General features: G+C 38.4%; 1 protein-coding gene across 4 annotated transcripts in view; it reads right to left on the bottom strand.

Moving 5' to 3' along the window:
• Positions 1-23,626, bottom strand: part of NAA16 (N-alpha-acetyltransferase 16, NatA auxiliary subunit) — a 91,592-nt gene that overhangs the window by 27,635 nt on the left and 40,331 nt on the right. For all 4 annotated transcript variants that reach the window (XM_066380825.1, XM_066380829.1, XM_066380828.1 and 1 more), the window contains 3 exons: positions 14,113-14,185; positions 10,037-10,206; positions 9,542-9,694 (listed from right to left, as the gene is read on the bottom strand). In XM_066380825.1, the coding sequence (XP_066236922.1) occupies positions 9,542-9,694; positions 10,037-10,206; positions 14,113-14,185 (396 nt within the window). The remainder of the gene's footprint in view (positions 1-9,541; positions 9,695-10,036; positions 10,207-14,112; positions 14,186-23,626) is intronic.

The raw sequence follows: 23,626 nt of genomic DNA, 5'->3' as shown, positions 1-23,626 counted from the left end.
TCTAGATTGTTGAATTTGGTGGCATATAGTTTTTCATAGTATTCTACAATAATTCTTTGTATATCTATGATGTCTGTGGGGATTTCTCCTCTTTCATTTTGGATTTTGTTTATATGAGTCCTTTCTCTTATTTCCTTGGTGAATCTTGCCAAGGTTTGTCAATTTTGTTGATCTTTTCAAAGAACCAGCTCCTTGTTTTATTAATTTTTTCTATAGTTTTTCTGTTCTCTATTTCATTTATTTCTGCTCTGATTTTTATTATTTCCTTTCTTCGGCTGGTTTTGGATTGTCTTTGTTCTTCTTTTTATAGTTCCTTAAGGTGTAAAGTTAAGTGGTTCACTTGGGCTCTCTCTTGTTTGTTCATATAGGCCTGAAGTAATATGAACTTCCCTCTTATTACTGCTTTTGCTGCATCAAAGAGATTCTGATATGTCGTACTATCATTTTCATTTGTCTGTATATATCTTTTGATCTCTGCTCTTATTTCTTCTTTGACCCATTCATTTTTTAAAAGTATGTTGTTTAGTTTCCACATTTTTGTGGGATTTTTTTTCTCTTTTTTGCAGTTGAATTCTAGTTTCAAGGCTTTATGATCAGAAAATATGCTTGGTACAACTTCAATTTTTCTGAATTTGCTGATGTTATTTTTGTGGCCCAACATATGGTCAATTCTTGAGAATGTTCCATGTACACTAGAAAAAAATGTATACTCTGTCGCTTTGGGATGAAGTGTCCTGTAGATGTCTATCATATCCAGGTGCTCTAGTGTTTCGTTTAGTATCTTTATTAATTTTCTGTTTGGATGAACGATCTAGAGCAGGGGTCTCAAACTCGCAGCCCACGGGCCGCATGCGGCCCACCAAACAATTTTGTGTGGCCCGCAGACTGTTTTCAACTGCAGTGAGAAAAGTGTTGCGTAACAGTTGCCTTTTGTAGACCTAGTGTGGCCCGCCAAACGGCTGTGATCTTGCTCTGCGGCCCACATGCTGAGTTGAGTTTGAGACCTCTGATCTAGAGCCATCAGTGGTGAATTGAGGTCTCCAATTATGTTTGTATTTTTGTCAGTTTTTCTTTTAGGTCAATAAGTAGCTGTCTTATATATTTTGGTGCTCTTTGGTTTGGTGCATATATATTAAGAATTGTTATGTATTCTTGATTCAGTATCCCCTTAATCATTATGAAATGATCATTTTTGTCTCTGAGTACTTTTTCTGTCTTGTATTCAGCATTATTAGATATGAGTATTGCTATACCTGCTTATTTTTGGATGTTATCTGCTTGGAGTATTGTTTTCCAGCCTTTCACTTTGAATTTCTTTTTATCCTTGTTGCTTAGATGTGTTTCTTGTAGGCAGCATACAGTTGAATTTTCTTTTTTAATCCATTCTGCTACTCTGTGTCTTTTTATTGGTGAGTTTAATCCATTTACATTTAGTGTAATTATTGACACTTGTCGGTTCCCTATTGCCATTTTATAAATTGCTTTCTGTTAGTTTTGTATCTTGTTTGATTCTTCTCTTTTGTTTTTCTATCATTTGTTTTTGTTTGTTTGTATTCCATACTTCTTTCCTCTGTTCCTACCTTTTTTAAGCCATGTGCTTTGGTGGTGGTTTTTTCAAGGTCTGTTACCATTAAGTAATGAAAAGGGTACCTACCATATTCATTGTAGTACCCTGTATTATGAGTGTTTCTGCACTTCATCGTCCTTTGCTACTGTTAATCTCCATCCTCTACCCCTTTTTTTTTGCTTTTGTTGTCACAGTTTAAGTTTGGTTTTATTGTGTTCTTGGTGGAGCTTTTACTTGTGGTTTTGTTTTGTTATTTGAATCTGGTTGGAAAATCCTCTTTAGTATTTCCTGGAGTGGGGGTTTTCTAATGATAAATTCCCTCATCTTTTCTGTATTTGTGAATGTTTTTATTTCTCCTTCATACTTAAAGGATAGCTTTGATAGGTATAGTATGCTTGGCTGAAAGTTCCTCTCTTTCAGGGCTTTAAATATTGGGGTCCACTCTCTTCTAGCTTGTAGAGTTTCTGCTGAGAAATCTGATGATAATCTAATAAGCTTTCCTTTATATGTTGTATTCGTCTTTTCCCTGGCTGCCTTGAGAATTTTTTCTTTGTCGTTGGTTTGTGCCATTTTCATTATGATGTGCCTTGGAGTAGGTTTGTTGGGGTTAAGAAAACTCGGTGTTCTGTTTGCTTCTTGAATTTGAGGCTTTAATTCTTTCCACAGGCTTGGGAAGTTCTCGTCTATTATTTGTTTGAATATATTCTCCATTCCATTTTCTATCTCTTCTCCCTCTGATATACCTATTATTCTTATGTTATTCTTTTTGATGGAGTCAGACAATTCCTATAGGGCTTTTTCATTTTTTTTCATTTTTGAGTCTCTCTCTTCTTCACTCTGTTGTGCCTGAAGTTGCTTGTCTTCTATGTCACTAATTCTACCTTCTATCTGGCCTGTTCTATTAGCTAAGCTTGTTACCTCGTTTTTCAGTTCATGAATTGAGTTTTTCATCTCTGTTTGATTTGTTTTTATAGTTTCAATTTTCTTGGTAATATATTCTTTGTGTTCGTTGAGTTGTTTTCTGAGCTCTCTAAATTGCCTTTCTGTGTTTTCTTGTATATCTCTAAGTATTTTTAGGATTTCTATTTTAAATTCTCTGTCATTTAGCTCCAAGGTTTCCAATATATTAAATTTTTTCTCCATAGATTTTTCCACATCTATCTTTGCTACTTGTCTATCTTTTGTATCCATGATATTCGATTTCCTTTGTCTTAATGGCATCTGAGGGTGGTCTTGTTAATAGCACTAATAAAAATTAATAAAGAATAAAAAGTTATAAAAAAAAGTAAAAAAATGGAAAAAATTTGGAGAAAAAACACACACACACACACAAAAATAATAATTTATTATTCCCCCCCCTTTTTTTTTCTTCTCTTCCCCTCCTCTTCCCTCCTCCTTAGGAAAATATTGTGATGAACTGTGAATTATATTATGCTAAATGGAACAAAAACTGCCTATAATGGAGGGCCTGAGTTGGGGGGAAGTGTTCAAGGGGCAAAAAAGGAAGTAGGGACCCACAAAATGCAAAAAAGGAAAAAATTTGGGTCAAGTATAAAATGATTTGCTTGTAAGTGATGTTCGACTAAGAGATATAATGAGAGGGATAAGAGGGAAACAGGAAAAAGGGGAAAAAAACTATTGTATTAAGTAGAGCAAAAACTAAATAGAATGGAGATCCTGGGTTGGGAGGAATGCTAATGAGTTAAAAAGCGAGGTAAAAAGCACCCAAAATGCCACAAAAGAAAAAAACTTGAGTCCCAAATTAAATACTTTGTTTGTGATTGAGGACTGAATGAGAGGAAAAGTAAAAGGAGAAAAGAAGAAACTAAGAGAGAGGGAGAAATAAGAAAAAGGGGAAAAATAAAAGAAAAAAAAACAAAAAGAGGGAGAGAGAGAGAGAGAGAGAGTTAAGGGTTTTGGAGTGTAACCCTCATGGAGCCTAAGGAAGAAGAAAAGAAATAAAATGTAACACTTATCGGTAGTGTAGTTCAAGAAGAGGACAGAATAAGACGGGCAGAGAATAAAAGGACCAAGGTGGAGGAAATAGAAATAATAATAATAATAAAGGCAAGAAGATGAAAGAAACAAAAAAATAGTGGAACAAGTTATAAAGTCTGTGGATTTTTCTTGATTTTGAGAGGTTAACTTCTTCCTTTTTCTTTCCTCTCCCTCTTCCTGGTTGGTGACTCTGTACCCCAGGCTCTGCCCCCGTGGCATGCTTAGGTAGAGATTAGCAGTTGATTAGACTCTATAGCGATGTCATATATTAGGCTTCACTCTCACTGGTAGTCAAGGCTTGTTAGCGTTTGCAGGCTCCAACAATGAGAGAGTCTGTTTTCCCGGAGACTCTCTGCTAGTCTCTCCTTTTTGAATTAGCAGCCTGATGATCCAGCTATGAGGCTGCCATTGCCTCTGCCTGGGGAGTAAGAGGCTCAAAGAGCTGGCAAATCCCCACTTTATCCCTACTCAACGCAGGGCTCTGGATAAGGCTCTGGTAGTCAGAGCCGCCAGCGTAATCAGGTGGGGCTGGGAGCCAATTGCTCTCAAGGTGACTTTCTATGAGCCTGCAGGCCTATTCAGCAGCCTAGCACTCTGTGGGAGCACTCTCCCCAGGCTTTCTGCATTTGCAGCCTGTTTTGGCTGGGAAGAAGATGCATTAGGCGCTGCCTGCAATACAGGAGGTCTTAACATCTGCCAACTCCCTCTTTTTAGCATATATCCCTGAGTATGAAAGCTCTGCCAATCAGAAGTTGCCCCCACCCCTTTAGCAAGAGGCACTAAAAAATATCATGCCTCTTGTCTTAGATCGCTGAACTGAGAGAGATCTTGTCAGTTAGAGCCGCGTAGGTCAGTTGGGAGGTGAGCAGACTGTGGGTTAAGCTAATTTCAGCAATTGGATCCGCTCATCTGCTTCAGAAAGGACTGCAAGCTGCCCACGCACCCCTCCCCCAATGCTTGATTGTTAGCTTGAATGGCTGGGTGAGGTGCCTCACCCGCCCGGAGAAGCTAGGGCGTAGGGAAGTTCACTTTGGCACAGTCGCCGCACGCCGCTAGCAGCTGCTGCCCATGGCACCAGCGGCTGCTCCACACGGCCGGTTGCGTGCGGGCGTCTGGGATGCTTGTGGCGTGTGGGTGGCTGGGATGCTCGCAGTGAGCGGGTGATTGCTCGCAGTGAGTGGGCGATTGCTCGCAGCGGGCACGTTTGCTCACATGGGCTGATTCACCACAGGCACACTCTTTCCTCGGCTTGAACGAATGTCTGTGCCGCAGCCTAGCCTCCTCCACACCCTTAGCCACTCCCAACTCTCAGTTCCAAGTGAAAGCAGCCTTTGCTCAGGTTAGTGAGGAAGGCAGAGTGTTTTTCTGTCCGACTTATTTCCTTCAGGGTTGATTATATATTTAGTCAATTTTTTGCTGGACCCTACCTTCGCCTTCAGTGTGTGGAACTCCCGGACACTCCAAGGATAGATTTTTCTGTCTCTGGTTGATGAACTTGTTGAAATTTTGGGAAGATTTGTCGGTTGCACTCCTCACGGCGCCATTTCACTGGCGTCCGACCTCCCAGATTGATTTTTGAAAGATTGTATTTTTCAAGGAATTTTTCCATTTCACCTAGGTTATCTAATTTTTTGGCATACAGTTCTTCATAGTATTTTCTTACAATCCTTTATATTTCTGCTATGTCTGTTGTTACTTCTCCACCCTCGTTTCTAATTTTATTTATTTGAGTCCTTTCTCTTTTTTTCCTGGTGAGTCTGGCTAAGGGTTCATCAATCTTGTTTACTTTTTCAAAGAACCGGCTATTAGTTTCATTGACCCTCTGTATTGTTTTTTTAGTTTCTATGTCATTTATTTCTGTTCTGATTTTTATTATTTCGTTCCTTCTACTTCCTCTAGGCTTTACTTGCTGTTCTTTTTCTAATTCTTTTAGTTGCAGGATTAAGTTGTTTATTTGAGATTTTTCTAGCTTATTAAGGTATGCCTGTAGAGCTATGAACTTCCCTCTCAGGACTACTTTTGCTGTGTCCCACAGATTTTGAGTTGTATGCTCACTTTCATTTGTTTCAAGAAAATTTTTTATTTCTTCCTTGATCTCATTGTTGACCCATTTGTTGTTTAATAACATGCTGTTTAGTTTCCAAGTGTTTGAGTGTTTTTCAGTTTTCCTATTATAGTTGATTTCTAGTTTCATGCCATTATGGTCAGAGAAGATACTTGATATGGTTTCAATCTTAAATTTGTGGAGACTCGTTTTATGCCCTAATATGTGGTCTATCCTAGAGAATGTACCATGCATACTTGAGAAGAATGTATATTCTGCTGCTTTAGGGTGAAAGGTTCTGAAGATATCTATTAAATCCAGTTGATCTAGTGTGTCCCTTAATTCTGCTGTTTTTTTCTTAATTTTCTTTCTTGAGGATGTATCCATTGATGTTAGTGGGGTATTAAAATGCCCTATTTTAGTATTGTGGTTGATTTCACCTTTTATGTCCATCAAAATCTGATTTATATATTTAGGTGCTCCTATATTAGGCACATAGATATTTATAACAGTTATATCTTCCTGTTTAATTGCTCTCTTTATCATTATGTAGTGATGATCTTCTTTATCTCTTACTATAGTCTTTGTTTTAAAGTCTATTTTGTCAGATATAAGTATTGCTACTCCACCTTTTTTTTCATTTCCATTTGCATGAAATATTTTTTTCCATCTCTTTACTTTCAGTCTATGTGTATCTTTTGTTTTGAGGTGGGTCTCCTGTACACATCATATGTACAGGTCCTGTTTCTTATCCATTCAGCTACCCTATGTCTTTTGATTGGAGCATTTATTCCATTTACATTTAAGGTTATTATTGATATGTAGTTGTTTATTGCCATTTTTTTTCTTTAAATCTATATTTCTCTTTTACTATGTATATATATTTTTTCCTGCTTTGTTCTGTCCACAGCAGGCCCCTTAACATTTCTGGCAGCATTGGTTTGGTTGTGATAAACTCCTTGAGTTTTTTTTTTTTTTTTTGTCTGGGAAGTTTTTTATTTCTCCTTCAATTTTAAACTAGTCTTGCTGGATAAAGAAGTCTTAGTTGTAGGTTCTTGTTCTGCATTACTTTGACTATTTCTTGCCAATCCCTTCTGGCCTCAAGTGTTTCTGTTGAGAAATCAGATGTCATCCTTATGGGTGTTCCTTTGTAGTTGATTGACTGATTTTCTCTTACAGCTATTAATATTCTTTCTTTATCTCTTAGCTTTGGTATTTTGATTGATATGTCTTGGTGTGAGTCTTTGGATTCTTTTTCAATGGGGTTCTCACTGCTTCTTGAACTTTTGTGACTCTTTCCTGCATCAATTTTGGGAGATTTTCATCTATAATTTCTTCAAAGAGCTTCTCAAGTCCTTGTTCTTTCTCTTCTTCTTCAGGAACCCCTATTATGTGGATATGGTTTCTCTTCATGTTGTCACCGAGCTCTCTTAGGGATTCCTTGAACTTTTTGATTCTCTTTTCTTTTTGCTTTTCTGCTTCTGTGTTTTCATTTATCTTGTCCTCTAAGTCGCTGATTCAATCCTCTGCTTCATCCAGCCTGCTTTTAATTCTTTCTAGTGTAGTTTTCATTTCAGATATTGTGTTTGTCATTTCTGTCTGGTTCTTCTTTATGATATCCATGTCCTTTTTGATGCTTACAATTTCTTTATTGAAGTGTTCATTAAGTCCATCCATTGTAGCTTTGAAAACGTTAAGCATCCTAAAAATCATCATTTTATACTCTGCATTGGTAATTTGATTACATCTGATTCATCCAGGACTGTTCCTGTGGACTTATCTCATTGAAGCATATGACTTATGCTTCTCTGCCTACCCATTATTTTCTGTATGACTTATAGGCTTCTTCCAGTTGTGATCTCCTTACCTAGTAGTGCTGCTTTGAAGTCTTGATTTGTTTGTTTTCTTCTCAGTTTTATTAACTCGGTGGTAATCTTGTTTACCGGTCTCAGCAAAGGGCTTATTTGAAACTGTATCCAGAAATACGGTGGGTGTAACCTGAGACTCTGAAGGCTTGATCTGCCAGTTTCTCTCCCAGGGCAGGGTGCTTTCTCTGCTTCAGTAGTGGGGAGTGTATCTCAGATATCCATGGAGACTTGAGTTACTGTCTCTCCTCCTCACTTCCTGTTTTCAGCTGTGTCGTGTTGCGCTGATTGGAGCTGGAGAGCTTTCTGGAGGTGGGTCACCCGGAACCACTTTAGGCTTGTGCTGTGTGGAGGGACCAACCCCTCCCCAGTTATGGCCGCCTCTGCACTGGATAAGTCAGCTTCTCAGGTCATCCCATGTATTCTTCTGCCCCTAACTATCTGTCTCTCCCCACTTTCCTTTTGGAAGACAAGCCAGCCCTCTCAGCACAGCTTGTTCCCAGTTCCCCAGGCAGGTAGCTATGAGCAATATTTTCTGCTCTTCTCCTTGTAATTAGAGGCCTTCTGGGTCTCAGCCTCACCTCCCCCCCCCTTTTGTTCCTGGAAGCAGGGAAGCTCCCACCATATCCCGTATTCCCTACCAGTCTTGGTGTGTCTTCTTCTTTGCTCCATGGTTTTTGAGACCTGTTTCATAGTCCAAAGTTGGCTTTCACACTGATTGTTCCTAAATTAATTTGTAATCCAGTTTGGTGGTGTGAGCTGGAAGTCTGTGCGTCTGCCTACTCCGCTGCCATCTTGGTATCCTTCTAATTAATTTTTAAGGAAGGTGGCACACTGATGCTGCAGTAGCAATGAATTAGCATTACAGAACTCAGTGGTAACTTATGTTCATCCTAAATAACTTACCTGTAAATACCAGCACTAAAGCCATCTACTCTGTATGTACTGTACTTGAAAATGTAAATCATTTATTTCAAAGAATCTTAATTAAAACTTGGAAATCAAAATTTGCAACAATGGTTTCCTCATTATGCCTCAATGTTACATTCAATATATGTTATATAACTATTTCAGTGAATTATTCAGAGTTCACTATAAATTCTTTTATCATTATATGGGTTGGATATACCTTCTCCAATTCCATGGTTTAATCTTCTCATTTTGCTTATGGTTATTCTGTTATACATTATCTTGAATTTTAATATTGTCAAGTGTGTCAATTACTCTTGCACTTTATGCTTCTGGTGTCTTAAGAAATGTTTACTACCTCAAACCTTAAAGATAAACTTCTACATTTTCTTACAAAAGTTTGAAAAATTTGCTTTCCATACTTAGATCCTTAATCCATCTTGGACTAATCTATGTGCAGCATAAGGATGTCATTTTATTTTTTCCAATCCAAATAACTAATTGTCCCAGCACTATCATTTCATCTCTGGTTTTTAAAGCACCTCTGGTTGTATACCAAGTTTCCAAATACATTTGAGTGTGTTTTTCCACTTTCTATTCTATTCCATTAGTCTACTTATAATTTTAACCATAAATGTATTATTAGCATGCTATAACAGAAAGTCTATGTTAAAAGGATTGAAAGAATTGTGAAGGACAGAAAGGAAAGGAATAAACATTTAGCCCAACAATTTCAGAGAACTTAAATTCTCAAATGACACACAGACTAGTAGTCCATGAACCTTACTCCTACATAAAATTCTATGAGCAAGTATGAAATAAGACACTGTAAAAGAGAAATTGAAGAGCAGTCACAAATTCCTAGAGACAAAGAACTGTAAATCAAATATTATATACATTCACTAAAGTATGGTATACTGCTTATTTTTATATAAAGGTATTTTGCTTCTGCTATTGCTTTTTAGCCACCCCCTACCAGAAGCATTTGTAAACACACACACTCAACCTCAGTAAGAAACCATACTTAGGATATGAGCTAAATGGGATTTTAAAGAAAAATCAAAGATGAACTCTAAAGAACTGGTGGCAAACTTCAGAAATCACCATAGAACTTAAGTTTAATTTCACGGACTCAGACAATTACATGCTATTTCCTACCCTTGTGAACTTGGAGCACATTTCCTCTGCTTCTTTTATCATATTTGCTCGAAGCATATATTTTGCACACTTGGAATTGATGAATCTATCAGCCGTGTCTAAAGACTGTGCTTCATCCATCCACTTTGCCGCTTCTTTGAGATTACCTATATGCTTTAAGAGATAAAAGTATTAAAGAACTTATAGTTTGTGATGAAGAGAATATGGGTGCAATACAAATAGCAACAGTTTATAAAAACAAATTAGAAAACTGGTACCACTTCTGTAAAATTTATCTAGAAATCTTCAGATAAATGAAAATTCACATGTACTAAGAGCTGAATCAAATGATTAATACTAAATACACAACTATGCAACCTAAAACTATTTAGGATTATTAGAGCATTAGAAGATTATCAGGATGCCACAAAAGTTATGTCTACACAGAAATAACTCTGAGGGCTCTTAAGTGGTTAAATTCTTCAATTATTCATAAAACCATGTATAGGATTTTACCTTGTAAATTTTTGCTTTCATATAGAATAATTCTATTAGAGTTGGAGTACTAGCAATTGCAGCATTAATATAATCCAAAGCCAAAGAATACTGCCCCAGTTTATCAAAGTGCTGTGCCAGGAAATACTGAACCCAGAGTAGTGTTGTTGGGGGTTCCTTCTCCCCATTCTCTGCAATCAAACAAATATTAATCATTGGGAAGAAGGCAAAGTAAAGGATATATCACATACTCCCCCCAAAAGCATAATGAAATTAATAATAATTGTTACAATAATAAACAGTAAAAACCCAGCCAAAATGACCAATTCAACAGAAAGAAGAATAACTTCATGCCATCAAGTTCAAAAAGTGGCAGTCAAGTAGAGAAACAATATAGTTTCACAGGCTTCTAGCCCCTACCCTCACTCCAAAGAAACAGTGCTGGGAAAGAAGGTAAATTAATCTAACTGAATTCTCAAGGCTGCGAATGTAGGGCAGCAGACCCATGAAAAAAGTCAAAGGAAATAGCTTGGAGAAAAGATGCACCTAACTACCATTGCAGGATTTCTACGAAAGCAAGAACTGACAGGGCTTAGCAGTGTCGAGGCATTGACATTAACTCAGGGAAACCCAAAGTTGAAGGTTATGAAGAAGGCACATTCCTGACAAGACAGAAGTACCCTTTGTGACCAAAGCAGTCACATATAAGCAGCTGAACTCTACTGCTCCCCACTCTGTGCCCTCAAGCTACTACAGAGTAGATACAAGCTCTCAAAATAGATTTCAGAAAAAAGACCTAAAGGTGTAAAATGAGGAAGAATCAAAAAGAGAATTTACTCATAGTACATCAGAAAAACATAGGTCTCCTAGGCTAGCTGACCAAATAAAATGACAACATGCAAATAAACAAATCTGTATAAATTTAAAAACAAGTAATAAATAAAGGCAAGGAGCCCAGCATTTATTTTGCTCCTCTTCCATAAACTTCAAGGGAACTGAATATTTGATGAGGGAACTTTTTTGTAAGATTTCCAACTAATATGAAAGAAACGATGATTTGAATAACATAAGAGATTGAAACAATGATTTTCAGTAGCTGCTAAAATCCTTAGGTGAGAGGCTGATGAGAAGAAACTCTACTATAATAGGCGGATCAGGCTGTTACTGTTGAACCACTTCAACTTAACATCACAAAGAGAGAAACAATGTCTTTTGCCTCCAGTTGTGATACAACAGAAAGTATTATGCAGCATGTATGAAGCATTAACATAGAATCTGAATCTAATCAGGATGTTAAATAAACTATAAGTTTACAAGAAATATGGTTAATATATTAAATGATACCATGAGACAACAAATCAGCCAAATCCAGAATATGGGACATTTCATAAGACAAAAACCTTTCAGCAAAGAACATTTTTTTAAGGGACGGGAAGACACTACACAAGATTAAAAATATCAGAGACATAAAAATCAAGTGTGAACTTTAGCTGGATCCAGATTCAAATAAAAAAATTATACAAAGACATTTTTAAAGATAATCAGGGAAATTTGCATGCACAGTAGTTGTCAGATATCATGGTATGAGAATTAATTTTGTGTGAGATAGTATTATGGTTACATCATCTGTAAGTGTTTAAACAGAACTGCATACTACAGTCATGTCTGCTTTAAAAATACTCCAGGCCCTGGCTAGGTGGCTCAGTGAATAAAGCGTCCCAGCACACAGAGGTTCCAGATCCAATCTTCCATCAGGACATGAACAAGAGACAATGAATGAGTGCACAACTGAATGGAACTAAGTGAAACAATGAGTTGATGCTTCTCTCTCTCTCTCTTCCCCAACCTCACTCTCTCTCAAATCAATGGAAAAAATAAATTTAAAAAATGAATTAAAGGCCCTGGCCGGTTGGCTCAGTGGTAGAGCGTCGGCCTGGCATGCAGAAGTCCCGGGTTCGATTCCCGGCCAGGGCACACAGGAGAAGCGCCCATCTACTTCTCCACCCCTCCCCCTCTCCTTCCTCTCTGTCTCTCTCTTCCCCTCCTGCAGCTGAGGCTCCATTGGAGCAAAGATGGCCCGGGCGCTGGGGATGGCTCCTTGGCCTCTGCCCCAGGCGCTAGAGTGGCTCTGATCGCAACAGAGTGATGCCCCGGAGGGGCAGAGCATCGCCCCCTGGTGGGTGTGCCGGGTGGATCCCAGTCAGGCGCATGCGGGAGTCTGTCTGACTGTCTCTCCCCGTTTCCAGCTTCAGAAAAATACAAAAAAAAAAAAAAGAATTAAAATATTCTAGAAAAAGAATAGACAGAGGTACTTCAAATAAGACTGGCAGAATGGTTATAACAGAAGCTGGGTTATAGGGACACAAGGGTTTGTTATTCTACTTACTTCTGTGTCTGTTAATACGGAATCTGTTTCAAACTAACAGAAATAAGAGTAATAATGACATGCAGAAGACACATGAAGAAACCAGACTAAAGTTACCATCTGCATGACTGAAAGCAACCTAGAATGTTTTCTTTTAGGCTTTCTTTGTTTGTTTTCTGAAGTTAGAAGCGGGGGGGGGGGGGGGGGGGGGCAGACAGACAGACTCCTGCATGAGTCTGACTGGAATCCACCCGGCATGCCCTAGGCTTTTTTTTTTTTTTTTGTATTTTTTCCGAAGTTAGAAGCAGGGAGGTAGTCAGACAGACTCCCGCATGCACTTGACTGGAATCCACCTGGCATGCCCACCAGGGGCGATGCTCTGCCCATCTGGGGCACTGCTCCATTGCAGCCAGAGCCATTCTAGAGCCTGAGGCAGAGGCCATGGAGCTGTCCTTAGCAGCGGGCCAATTTTGCTCCAATGGAGTCTTGGCTGCAGGAGGGGAAGAGAGAGATAGAAAGGAGAGGGAGAAGGGTGGAAAAGCAGATGGGCGCTTCTCCTGTGTGCCCTGACAGAGAATCGAACCTGGGACTTCCACACATCAAGCTGACGCTCTACCACTAAGCCAACTGGCCAGGGCTAGAATGTTTCCTAAGTTGCCTTGATTTACATATGCTCCTACAAACAGAGAAACAAAGAACCAAATTATACAGCTTTTTGTTTGTTTTTGTTTTTTGAGAGAGAGAGACAGACAGACAGGAAGGGAGAGAGAGGAGAAGAATCAACTTGAAATTGCAGCACTTTAGTTGTTCATTGATTGCTTCTCTATGTGCCTTGAAGGGCGAGGGAGGATAGAGGGGGCTATGCTGAGCCAGGGACCCCTTGCTCAAGCCAGCAACTTTTGGGTTTAAACCAGTGACCATGGGCTTCAAGCCAGCAACCATGGGACTATTTCCGATCCCACACTCAAGCCAGCAACCTTGGGGTTTGGAACCTCAGCATCCCAGGTCAACACTCTATCCACTGCACCACCACCTGGTCAGGCAAGGATTTTTATTTTTTTGAGAGAAAGAAGAGAAAGGAGAGAGAGAGAGAGAGAACTCATTGTTCCACTTAATTGTGCCAGTCATAACCTCTTATGTTCCCTGACTAGGGCTCCAATCAGTGACCTCAGGTGTCAACAAGCACCCTTGGGGTCAAGCCCTGGCCCAGACTTGAACTAGCAACCTTAGAATTGAGCCAGCAACTCCGGGATCAAGTAGGAAACCTCCAGATCAGCGATCTGGGGATCTAGCTGGCAACCCTTGGCTTGAGCCAGTGACCCTGGGATCAAACCAGCAATCTTGGTACTTTGGGATAACACTCTATCCACTGTGCCACCAGCCAGGGCCAAATTATACAGTACTTAAATTAAAAAAAAAAAAAAAAAAGTGAATTCAGTAAAAATACATTTCAATATAAACTAACTGCATCATCTTTGGCAAGCTACTCAGTCTCTCAAGTCTGCTTACTCACATTTTAAAATAGAGTTAACTGCCACCTCACAATATTATGGGAAATTTAAGTTAAATAAAGGGCTCTTCTTAGTTCATTCATTAATTCAAATCTACTCAGTAAATAGCTATCATGTAGCATGTACGTGATAAAAATAAGATAGTTTTACAGTACTGAAATTGAATTAAAAATAGATTAAAATGAGTAATCAAATTCCAACTGAATCTAATTTAAACTTACCATAAGGACTATAAAAGTCACACATTTTAAGAGAGGCTTCATAATTAGTAACAAGCTCCTGGATTACAGAAATCTGTTTTAAAAAAACACACACAATTTTAAATATTTTACTAAAGGTATATTTATTGAGGATTAAATTAGATTTGTAAACAATAAACAGCTTATTTCAAAATTATAAATTAACTACTAGGGTGTCTGCTCTTCCCCCCTCCCTATGTGGGAGAAAAGTAAAGGGAAAAAACACAGAAAGTACACTGATCTCTTTATTAATAATGAAACAGAATTTCATTAATTTCTCATCCCAATAAGCAGTTTCAGGTTTTGAAGGACAAATTACCACTAGATACTACTAAATCTTTTTTCTTTTTGCCAATAAACATATCTGTACAATTTATTATTAACAGTTAATCTGCTTTTTGTTCCCACTGTTATACTGTGAAGTTGGAAACCATTATATATTCAAATTCTCTAAAGTGTCACTCATCATAAAATGAAATAAAATTGATCCAAACTATACAGTGAGTTGATGAAAGAATAGGTTAAGTAAACTCCTAACTAAACGTTTAAACTGGCCCTGACCATTGGCTCAGTGGCAGAGCGTCGGCCCGGCGTGTGGATGTTCTAGGTTCCATTCCCAGTCAGGGCACACAGGAGAGGCAGTCATCTGCTTCCCCACCCCTCGCCCTTCCTCTCTCTCACTCTCTCTTTCTCTCTCTCCTTTTGCAGCCATGGCTAGATTGGTTCGAGCGAGTTGTCCCTGGACTCTGAAGATGGCTCCCTCAGTTGCCAAGCAACAGAGCAATGCCCCAGATGGGCAGAGCATTGCCCCATAGGGAGCTTGCCCAGTGGATCCTAATTGGGGCACATGCAGGAGTCTGTCTCTCTGCCTCTCCTGCTCTAGCTTAATTAAAAGAAATAAGTAAATGTTTAAACTACCATTGTTTTTAGTGATCACTTTGATAAAAAGATTTGAATTTCAATGCTACTATACATTCAAGTAGAACAAAAATATAAAATGCACTATAAAATGTGCAATGCTCTACAAGTACCAAATGAAAAGTGACCTGAATTAGAAGTGGCAGAAAACGAAACAGCTTATAAGTACTGTTGGTATTAAATACATGCCTATTGATGTTAACTGTTCAGAATAAGTTAAAAAATATAACTGGTGTGTTTTTTTTGTGAACTTCAAAAAAAAATGTCAAAAGTGAAGGAAAACTATTAAAAATTTTAAAAGTGTCTGACCAATATGGTATTTTCTTAATAGTGAGAATTTAAAAGTTTTCTAGTTTTTATAAATTGGAATGCTAATAATACCACCAGAGGAAAAAGTATATATACCAGACATGTTAACAACAGCAGCAATAAGCCTTTAAGTTTCACAAGTGTTTTATGCATGCAAAGGGAAAATAAAAATATACTGAAAGTACATAATGGCAGAATCAGAATGTAACCCAAACAACAAAGCTCCACAGAGTTTAGCTTTTAACTACTCCGGCTACATTGGTCATCAGTATATAGAACTAAAGGGCAATTCTTATTACTGAGGGGTAATTTTTACTGACTCATAGGTTTACATTAACACTAGAAAAAAACAGCAGGACAGTAACCTTTCCCCTATCATTTTTAATGCACAGAACTCCAAGTGGTACACATTAAATCAGCTAGACCATTAAAAATATACTAAGTGCACCAAAATTTGGAAAGGGTAAGCATTAAACATGCACGTGTATTGGGGGGACACCAGTGAAAGCAAGTATGTGAGAAAGGAAAAAGTAAAGGAAGTTTTAGGAGGGACAGATTTATTACAACCTTATGTGGTATTGAGCAACATATTTATAAATACATATTTCCAAATTGAGTACCCAAAGAATCTTAAAGAGTTCTTGAAATTTTAAAGTTTTGCTCTGTGCTGTTTGATCTGGGGGTACAGGTGATTTGAGTTGTGTTTCAGAGGGACAAACTGGCCCATCAATCAGTTTCTCTTCAGGAAGTCCTAACTACCTATGTCTCAGGGCTCAGTATGCATTATTATATTTAATTATATAATATTAATTATATCATTATATAGACTGTATCCTTTTTTAAGTTTATAAACATTACAACAATCTAAAAGTAAGAAAATGTAAAGTTAACAAAGACTTGTCCCATTTATGAATCATTGACAGCATGACTACAAAAAGGGAAAAAATTTTGATAAGTAAAATGTAAAATGACTCTGAGTGTCTTTTTATTGTCACCAATCCTGGTAAAAGACAGAAAGTACAAATCTGTACTATTCAATTACGGGTTTTCCTACCCAAATTCACTGATCTAGCTATTAACTAAAATAAGGTCTGACACATTGCCTACTATTTTGTGAAAATTGAAATTCAAACACATTTATTTTCAGAGAAACAATTGTTTCTGTTCTTTACCTGGGCTTCTTTACAAACTAACCAAAATTTATTCTAGTTCTATGCCACAGAAGAGCAGACCATGTATCACAAATTCCTAAACAGATTCTGATACACATATATATGAATAGATATATATGACTACAAAAGAAACCTTTTCACTTTCCATAGAATGTAAAATGGTATGATTTAATTAGCTTAATTTTGGATTCAAATTAGAACTCCATCCCACAAAGTCTCATAGTATACATACAGTATCCAGAAAGCCACTGACCATCCATCCCATTGATACCAGTCAAAAACAAAAAACAAAAAACGACCAAACTAAAACACTGCTCAGACCTACGTGATATCTTTCTGATATAATGTTGTATAATATGGCATAGTTTTCTATGATACAAATGGAATAGGGAAATAGGAGGGACTATACATTAACAGTGGCAAAAATATGCGAGTAACATATTTAAAAAATGAAAAGAATTTACACATATTATGACTTCACTAAAACATGTATGTATGGATATATTCTCAATGAAAATATAACCAAATGTATTAGGGTACTAGAATAATAATGCTGTATTGTTTTGGGGGGGTTAGATTTTATTTATTGAGTTTCAGAGGGTGGAGAGAGAGAGAGAGAGGAGAGAGGGGTGGAGGAGAGGGAAACATCAACTCATAGTAGTTGCTTTTTGTATGTGCTTTGATGACCAGGCAAGCCCAGGGTTTTGAACCAGCAATGTCAGCATTCCAGGCTGACGCTTTACCACAGGCCAGGAAATGCTGTATTGTTTTAATATTAAGACTTTTAAAACAATGATTGTTTAAAAACAATGATTTCTAAACCCTGATTAGACCTACAACTAGTAAGGAGATTGATCAGTAATTGAAAATCTATGAACAAAGAAATGCTCTGGACTAGTAGCTTCACTGGTGAGTTCTAACAACCATTTAAAGAATACCAAATTTTTCAAAAATAAATAGGAGAGAGAAAATGGCGATGGAGTAGGTGGACGTTACAACTCCCACCTCCCAGAACCAAAGTGGATTACAACTTAACTTAGGAACAATCATCTTGAAAAACCAACTTTGGACTAAACTAACAGGAATCTATAACCAAGCATCACCAAAGAAACCACACTGAGCTGGTAGGAAGGGCGGTGACATGGAAAAGGCTGCCCCGCTCCCAGGAGCAGTGACCCCCACTGGTCTGCGTCAGGTTCCAGCCAGGGCGGTCCAAGGCTGGTACATCCAGTGGCCAGATACAAAGCCTGGGTCTGAGAGTTCTGTCCCCTCTCGCAAACAGTAACCTGGCTCTTCTTTCAGCTAAATACTGTCCATACACCTCCTCTAGTCTCTGGGTCTCCAGGCTAGGGTCCTGATCCTGGGGCTGAGGATCCACAACTCTACAGCCACTTATCCGGGGCTCCAGGAGCAGGGAACACCAAGAGGACTGGAGTTGCTGGAGTTGTGAGAGGAGAGTGTAGTCTCGGGAGCACAGGAAGAGACTATGGGGGAAAGCCATCATGACCCCTAAACTGAGTCACTCCCCTAAATAAAGTGGTCATTTTTCCTGGGAGAACCAAGCCAGCAAAGGGAAGCAGTTACCTCGCCCATCAGAGGCTCTCTTGCTCCAGTCAGTGCAAAGAGACGCTCAGAAGAAGGGGGTGCATCAGGAACACAGGTTTTGAGTGATGAGGTCTGGGCTACATAGCCCCCTCAAACTGCAGAGTACCCTCTGAAGGGCGGGAGGGACAGGCTGCAGCAGCCATGACGCTTGGCGTAGGAGGCAGTGAGGTGTGCAGCCCAGCAGCCAGCACAGCAGAAAAAGGGGCAGAGCCTGGAGGGCCCTCTCGCATGCCAGTTAGGGGAGGAGCCCATCAGGGAGAGGAGTCTTGCGTACCTGCAGAGGGCGGAGCCTGGCGGCCCACACGGCAGTGAGGGGCAGAGCCTGGAGAGGCCTCCCATGCAACGGTGAGGGAAGGAGCCCGGCAAGGCAAGGAGTCCCCAGAGCCAGCTGGGGGGTGGAGCCCGGCGAAGCATCCCGCACACCAGCTGGGCAGCCCGAGCTGCGGCCTGTAAGCCAGCGCACCCGGCATTGCCAGTACCCAAGTATCCGAGGAGATGGGGGGGCAGCAGAAAGACCACACCTCAGGAATACCTCAGGAATAGACAGCCCACACACACTGGCCAAGAGTAGATAAAAGCCAGCCTAGGAGTGCAATTGATATTTACAACGGCATCAGGGCTCAGCAGAGGCAGCCACAAATTCTAGATTGCCTGTAGCTCCAAGAAGATTGCTAAGGGCCAGTCATAAGCAGTGACCCCCACTGGTCTGTGTCAGGTTCCAGCCAGGGAGGTCCAGGGCTGGTACATCCAGTGGCATCAGCTCAGGATCTAACAACTCTAGTAAGAGTAGTATCATAAGGAAAGGGTCCTCACACAAGACCCAGCTAACACATAGAAAATGCTGACACAAATAGCAAAAAGAGAAGTAGCAGCAGACAAGTAGCCCAGACAGCGGATTACAAACAACAGCTGAGGCAAATCCAATAAGATTTAGAAACAACAAAACCAAAAGCTGGAGGCAGACAACAGCAACCCTATACTCAGCTAGCTACACAAACAGCACATCCAAAGAAGCAGTCTATACAGAAACAAATTGGGAAGACAGAAAAATGCAATTCAAATGAATCAACAAGAGAAATCCCCAGAAAAAGAACTGAATGAGATGGAAATAACCAAGATACTGGATGCAGAGTTTAGATTAATGATTGTTAGGATGCTAAAGGATCTTAGAGCAACAATAGATAGACATAATGAACACCTAAACAAAGAGATAGCAAGAATCAAAAAGGACACTGAAATCATAAAAAAGAGTCAGACAGAAATGACAAACAGTATCATAAATGAAGACTACACTAGAAGGAATTAAAAGCAGGCTGGATGAAGCAGAGGATCGAATCAGCGATTTAGAGGACAAGGTAAGTGAAAGCATGAAAGCAGAACAACAAAATGAAAAGAGGATCAAAAACTTTAAGCAAACTGTAAGAGAGCTCTGTGAAAACATGAAGAGAAACAGCATCTGCATAATAGGAATTCCTGAAGGAGAAGAGAAAATACAAGGGATAGAGAACTTGATGAAGAAATCATAGCTGAAAACTTCCCTAAATTGATGCAGGAAAAAGTCACACAGTTCAAGAAGCACAGAGAATCCCATTGAAGAGCAACCCAAACAGACTTACACCAAGACACATCATAATTAAAATACCACAGCTAAGATATAAAGAAAAAATACTAAAAGCTGAAAAAGAAAAGCAGTCAATCACCTACAAAGGAGCCCCCATAAGGATGACATCAGACTTTTCAACAGAAACACTTGAGGCCAGAAGGGAATGGCCAAAAATATTCAAAGTAATGCAAAACAAGAGCCTACAACCAAGACTTCTTTATCCAGCAAGCCTATTATTTAAAACTGAAGAAGAAATAAAAGGCTTCCCAGACTAAAAAAAAAACAAAAAAAAAACTAAAGGAATTCTTTACAACCAAACCAATGCTGCAAGAAATGTTAAGGGGCCTGCTGTAAACAGAGCAAAGGGGGAAAAATCTAGTAACAGAGGAATGTAGAATTAAAGAATAAAAAGGCAATAAACAACTACATATCAATAATAACCTTAAGTGTAAATAGATTAAATGCTCCCATCAAAAGATCCAGGGGAGCTGCGTAGATAAGAAAACAGGACCCGTACATAAGCTGTCTACAAGAGACCCACCTTAAAACAAAAGATACACATAGACTGAAAGTAAAGAGATATAAAAAAAATATATTTCATGCAAATGGAAATTTATAAAAAGCTGGGATAGCAATACTTATATCTGACAAAATAAACTTTAAAACAAAGGCGATAGTAAGGGATAAAGAAGGTCACTACATAATGATAAAGAGAACAATTAAACAGGAAGATACAACCATTATAAATATCTATGCACCTAATATGAGAGCATCTAAATATATAAAGCAGATTTTGATGGACATAAAGGGCAAAATCAACCACAATACTAAAATAGTAGGGCATTTCAATACCCCACCAACATCACTGGATAGATCCTCAAGAAAGAAAATTAACAAAGAAACAGCAGCCTCAAAGGACACACTAGATCAACTGGATTTAATAGACATCTTCAGAACCATTCACATTAAAGCAGCAGAATATACATTCTTTCAAGTGCTCATGGTACATCCTCTAGGATAGAACACATGCTAGGACACAAAATGAGTCTCAATAAATTTAAAAAGATTGAAATCATATCAAGCATCTTCTCTGATCACAATGGCATATTAGAAATCAACTACAATAGAAAAAGTGAAAACATTCAAACACTTGGAAACTAAATAGCATGTTATTAAATAACGAATGGGTTAACAATGAGATCAAGGAAGAAATCAAAAATTTCCTGAAACAAATGAAAATGAACATACAACAACTCAGAATTTATGGGACACAGCAAAAACAGTCCTGAGAGGAAAGTTCATAGCATTACAAGCATACCTTAAGCAAGAAAAAGCTCAAATAAACTATTTAACCCTGCATCTAAAAGAACTAGAAAAAGAACAGCAAGTAAAGCCCAGAGGAAGTAGAAAGGAGGAAATATTAAAGTTCAGAGAAGAAATAAATAATATAGAAGCTAAAAAAAACAATACAGAAAATCAATGAAACCAACAGCTGGTTCTTTGAAAAGGTAAATAAGATCGATGAACCTTTAACCAGACTCACCAAGAGAAACAGAGAGAGGACTCAAATAAATACAATTAGAAATGAGAGTGGAGAAGTAACAACTAACACAGTAGAAATACAAAGGATTGTAAGAAAATATTATGAAGAACTGTATGCCAAAAAATTAAATAACCTAGTCAAAATGGACGAATTTCTTGAAAAATATCTTTCAAAAATCAATCTGGAAGAATCAGGAAACCCAAACAGACCGATTACAACAAATGAGATTGAAACAGTTATCAAAAAACTCCCAAAACACAAAAGCCCTGGGCCAGATGGCTTCATAGGCAAATTCTACCAAATATTCAAAGAAGAAGTAATTCCTATCCTTCTCAAGCTATTTCAAAAAATTCAAGAGGAGGGAAGCCTTCCTAGCTCCTTTTATGAGGCGAGCATAATCCTCAATCCAAAACCAGGCAAAAACAATACAAAGAAAGAAAACTATAGGCCAATATCCCTGATGAATTTAGATGCTAAAATTCTCAACAAAATATTAGCAAACCAGATCCAACAATACATGAAAAAAATCATACATCATGATCAAGTGAGATTTATTCTGGGTAGGCAAGGCTGGTACAATATTGCAAATCAATCAATGTGATTCATCATATAAACAAAAGGAAGGAGAAAAATCACATGATAATATCAATAGATGTACAAAAAGCATTTGATAAAATCCAGTACCCATTTATGATCAAAACTCTCAGCAAAGTGAAATATAGGTAACATACGTCAACATGATAAAGGCCATCTATGACAAACCCACAGCCAACATCATAATCAATGGGCAAAAATTAAAAGCAATTCCCTTAAGATCAGGAACAAGGCAGGGTTGCCCCGTTTCACCACTCTTATTCAACACAGTTCTGGAAGTCCTAGCCACAGCAATCAGACAAGAAGAAGAAATAAAAGGCATCCAAATTGGAAAAGATGTAAAACTATCATTATTTGCTGATGATATACTATATATAGAAAACCCTAAAGTCTCAGTCAAAAAACTACTGGACCTGATAAATGCATTCAGCAAGGTGGCAGGATATAAAATTAATATCCAGAAATCAGAGGCATTTTCATACATCAACAATGAACTGTCTGAAAGAGAAATTAAGAAAACAATCCCCTTCACTATTGCTTGGGAAGAGAAATTATTATGCTAATGTTGCTGGAGGAGGGGTTTCACACCAAAAAGTCTGAAGAAGAGAGAGAAGGAGAAGGAAGAAGGAAACCAAGATGGCAGGGTGCTGAAGGAGAAGCCAGTTGGTGCAGAGAGGAGAAGGGAGAAGGTGTGCAGATGGGGAACCAGAGGTGACTGAGCTGGTGGGGGGCCTTTGATTCTAAGAAAAGCCGGATGTGTCAGTAACTTTGTGAGCTCTGAATGCGTGGAAGGGAAGTGTTTGTTTTCCCTCTGTGTGTGTTTTACTCGCTGGCTGGGTGCAAGGCTAGAATAAAGGAATGGCCCACCATTATTTGGCTCTACTGTTTCTTCACCATCTGCCCGAATCTAATGGGAACTTGGATGTGAATGGCACGACTGCGGTGGTCCCTGCCCTTACACTCAGAAATAAACTCTTGCCTTTATAGACAAATGATTTTTGACAAGGGCACCAAGACCATTCAATGGGGAAAGAACATTCTTTTCAACAAAAGGTGCTGGGAAAACTAGATACTCACATGCAAAAGAATGAAGCTAGATTCACCTGGCCCGTGGTGGCGCAATGGTTAAAGCTTCAACCTAGAATGGTCAGGTTGCCAGTTTAGAACCCTAGGTTTGCCTGGTCAAGGCACATACAAGAAGCATTCAATGAACTACTGAAGTGAACTAACTATGTGTTGAAACTTCTCGCTCCACCCCCCCAATAAAATCAATAAATAAAATCTAAAAAAGAAAAAGAAGAATGAAGTTAGACCCTTACCTAATACCATATATAAAAATGAACTCAAAATGCATCAAGGAACTAAACATAAGACTGTAAAATCTACAACAATAAAACTCTTAGAAAAAAATAGGACTAAAGCTTTACAATACTGGATTTGGCAATGCTTTCTTGTATATCACACCAAAGACCCCAGTAACAACAAAATAGACAAATTAACTTCATGAAAATTTTAAAAAATTGTGCATTAAATCTCTACCCACAAAGTAAAAAAGCAACCCAGAGAAAGAAAATATTTGCAAATCATTAATCAGAGATTAATATTCAGAATATATAGAGAATTTTTAAACACAAAAACAAAAAAAATACAATTCAAAATGGGCCAAGTACTTAAATAGACATTCTTCCAAAAAAGATATATGAATAGTAACCAATAAGCACATGAAAAGATGCAAATCACTGATCATTAAGG

Source organism: Saccopteryx leptura, chromosome 4 (genome assembly GCF_036850995.1).
Source record: "Saccopteryx leptura isolate mSacLep1 chromosome 4, mSacLep1_pri_phased_curated, whole genome shotgun sequence".
NCBI classification, from domain to species: domain Eukaryota; kingdom Metazoa; phylum Chordata; class Mammalia; order Chiroptera; family Emballonuridae; genus Saccopteryx; species Saccopteryx leptura.
This window is presented reverse-complemented; position numbering and strand designations above follow the sequence as displayed.